At 41.0% G+C, this 1,936-nt stretch overlaps 1 protein-coding gene across 1 annotated transcript; it reads right to left on the bottom strand.

Annotated features, from left to right (window-relative positions):
* Nucleotides 1-748: 748 nt before the first annotated feature.
* On the bottom strand, nt 749-1,450 carry LOC140182418 (uncharacterized). The gene has a single exon (XM_072228614.1). The coding sequence runs from the start codon at nt 1,448-1,450 to the stop codon at nt 749-751; it is 702 nt and encodes a 233-aa protein (XP_072084715.1).
* Nucleotides 1,451-1,936: the final 486 nt, after the last annotated feature.

Genomic DNA, 1,936 nt, shown 5'->3' on the forward strand with positions numbered 1-1,936 from the left:
ACCCTCTCGAACCTTTCTTATTTCTCATTGAATGAATCACCTCTTGAGCAATAATAATATTGTCAGATCTCTGTCTTCCTGGAACAAAGCTACATTGGGTGGGTTGGACAATCTTGTTCACGAGCTTCCACAGTCGATTAGCAATAATCTTGGTAACCACTTTATAATTAACATTACAAAGACTGATGGGGCGCATTTGCCTTAGGCTAGTAACTGGGTCAGATTTAGAAATAAGGGTGATAAGGGTTTCATTAATTTTCCCAACTTTCTCCGGCTCCACGAAAATTTGTTGCACCAAGGAGCACAGATCAGTTCCAACACGATCCCACTGACTTTGATAAAAAACAACTTGGAGGCCATCTCTTCCCGGTGGTTTAAAACTTCCCATATTAAAAATAACTTCCTTAATCTCCATATTAGAAACCATGTTGCCGATCTGGTTGAGCTCTTCACTACTAACATTAGGGAAAGAATTACTGAGGACAAAGGGAACATCAGGCAGGGAGTCCTTATAAAGATCCACAAAAAAATCCTTAGCTAAGTCTTCTAATAACTTTGGCTCAGTGATCAGATTACCAAAATCATCAATGAGGGAAGTTACTTTATTCCTTCTTCTCCTAACCATGGTTGGGCCATGAAAAAATATAGTGTTTCGGTCGCCAAATTCAATCCACTTGCATCTTGATTTTTGAAACCAAAGTAATTCTTCATGAGTCAGAACCTCCTCATACTCTTCCCAAAGCTAATTCTAAAGGTTCTCCAGAAAATAATTACGATTAACACTAGTAGCCAAACTGGAGGCAATACCTTGAAGCCTTCTCAAGAGAGTTCTTTTTCTCTTGAAAATATCCCCAAAAATATTTGTATTCCAATCTTTTAAAGAATTTTTAAAGCTGACAACACCACTGTTCCAAGAAGAAGAGACATCCCAGGAATTAGAAACCAAATTTGAAAAATCCGGATGCGCCAGCCAAGCCGCGACAAAACGAAAAGGCCTCCGATTTCTATTCTGAAAGGAAGCAGTGTGTAGTTGCAGACAAATAGGAGAGTGATCAGAATTAAAATTGGGCAAATGCCTTAGGATGCCCTCAGGGAACGATAATTTCCACTCCAAATTGTTCAAACCTCTATCCAATCTCTCAACAATGTTACCTCTTCTCCAAGTAAACGGCCAACCCACAAAACCCAGATCAATAAGCCCACAGTCTGAGATACATCTCTGAAAATCAGGACAAGCACTATGAACAATATTAGTAGAGCCTCCCCTTTGTTCATAATCGTGAAGCGTAGCATTAAAATCACCTAGAAGACACCAAGGAATGGTAATGTTACCCGCCAGGGACCGCAAATTACTCCAAAGGATTCTTCTGTTAACGCGATGGGGGCTACCATACACCGCAGATAGGAGCCAGGGGGTCGAGTCACCACCAACAACCTTGAGATGCACCATCTGGCTATTATGATCCAGGACATCAATCTTCCAAGTACCAGAGTCCTAGAGGCACCAGATCCCACCAGATCTGCCATTAGCTTCAACAATGAAAGAGCTATCGAACCCTATATTATTCCTAATCCAAACGCCACGCGACCCATTGATCTGAGGCTCTAACAGAATAATAAAATTATCACTATATTCTTTTCTGAGGTCTCTAATAAGAGAGTGAAAAAATTTATCACCGGCACCCCGACAATTCCAACAGATAACATTCATTATAACAAGCAAAAAAGGATAGGGGAGTCACCAGCGATAACGTTACACCTGGGTATGAGACCCTGACTTTCTATTCTGCTTACCAAGGGATAAATCCCTCTCTTTGATTTTTTTACCACCAAAATCAATCATACTCTCATCTGGGGGCCTATCAAGATCTTTCCCTGGACTCCGCGCAGCCTCTATTTCCATATGAGAGTCAAAGGAGCTTGCATTCATCAGTAG

Source organism: Arachis hypogaea, chromosome 19 (assembly GCF_003086295.3).
Source record: "Arachis hypogaea cultivar Tifrunner chromosome 19, arahy.Tifrunner.gnm2.J5K5, whole genome shotgun sequence".
NCBI lineage: Eukaryota > Viridiplantae > Streptophyta > Magnoliopsida > Fabales > Fabaceae > Arachis > Arachis hypogaea.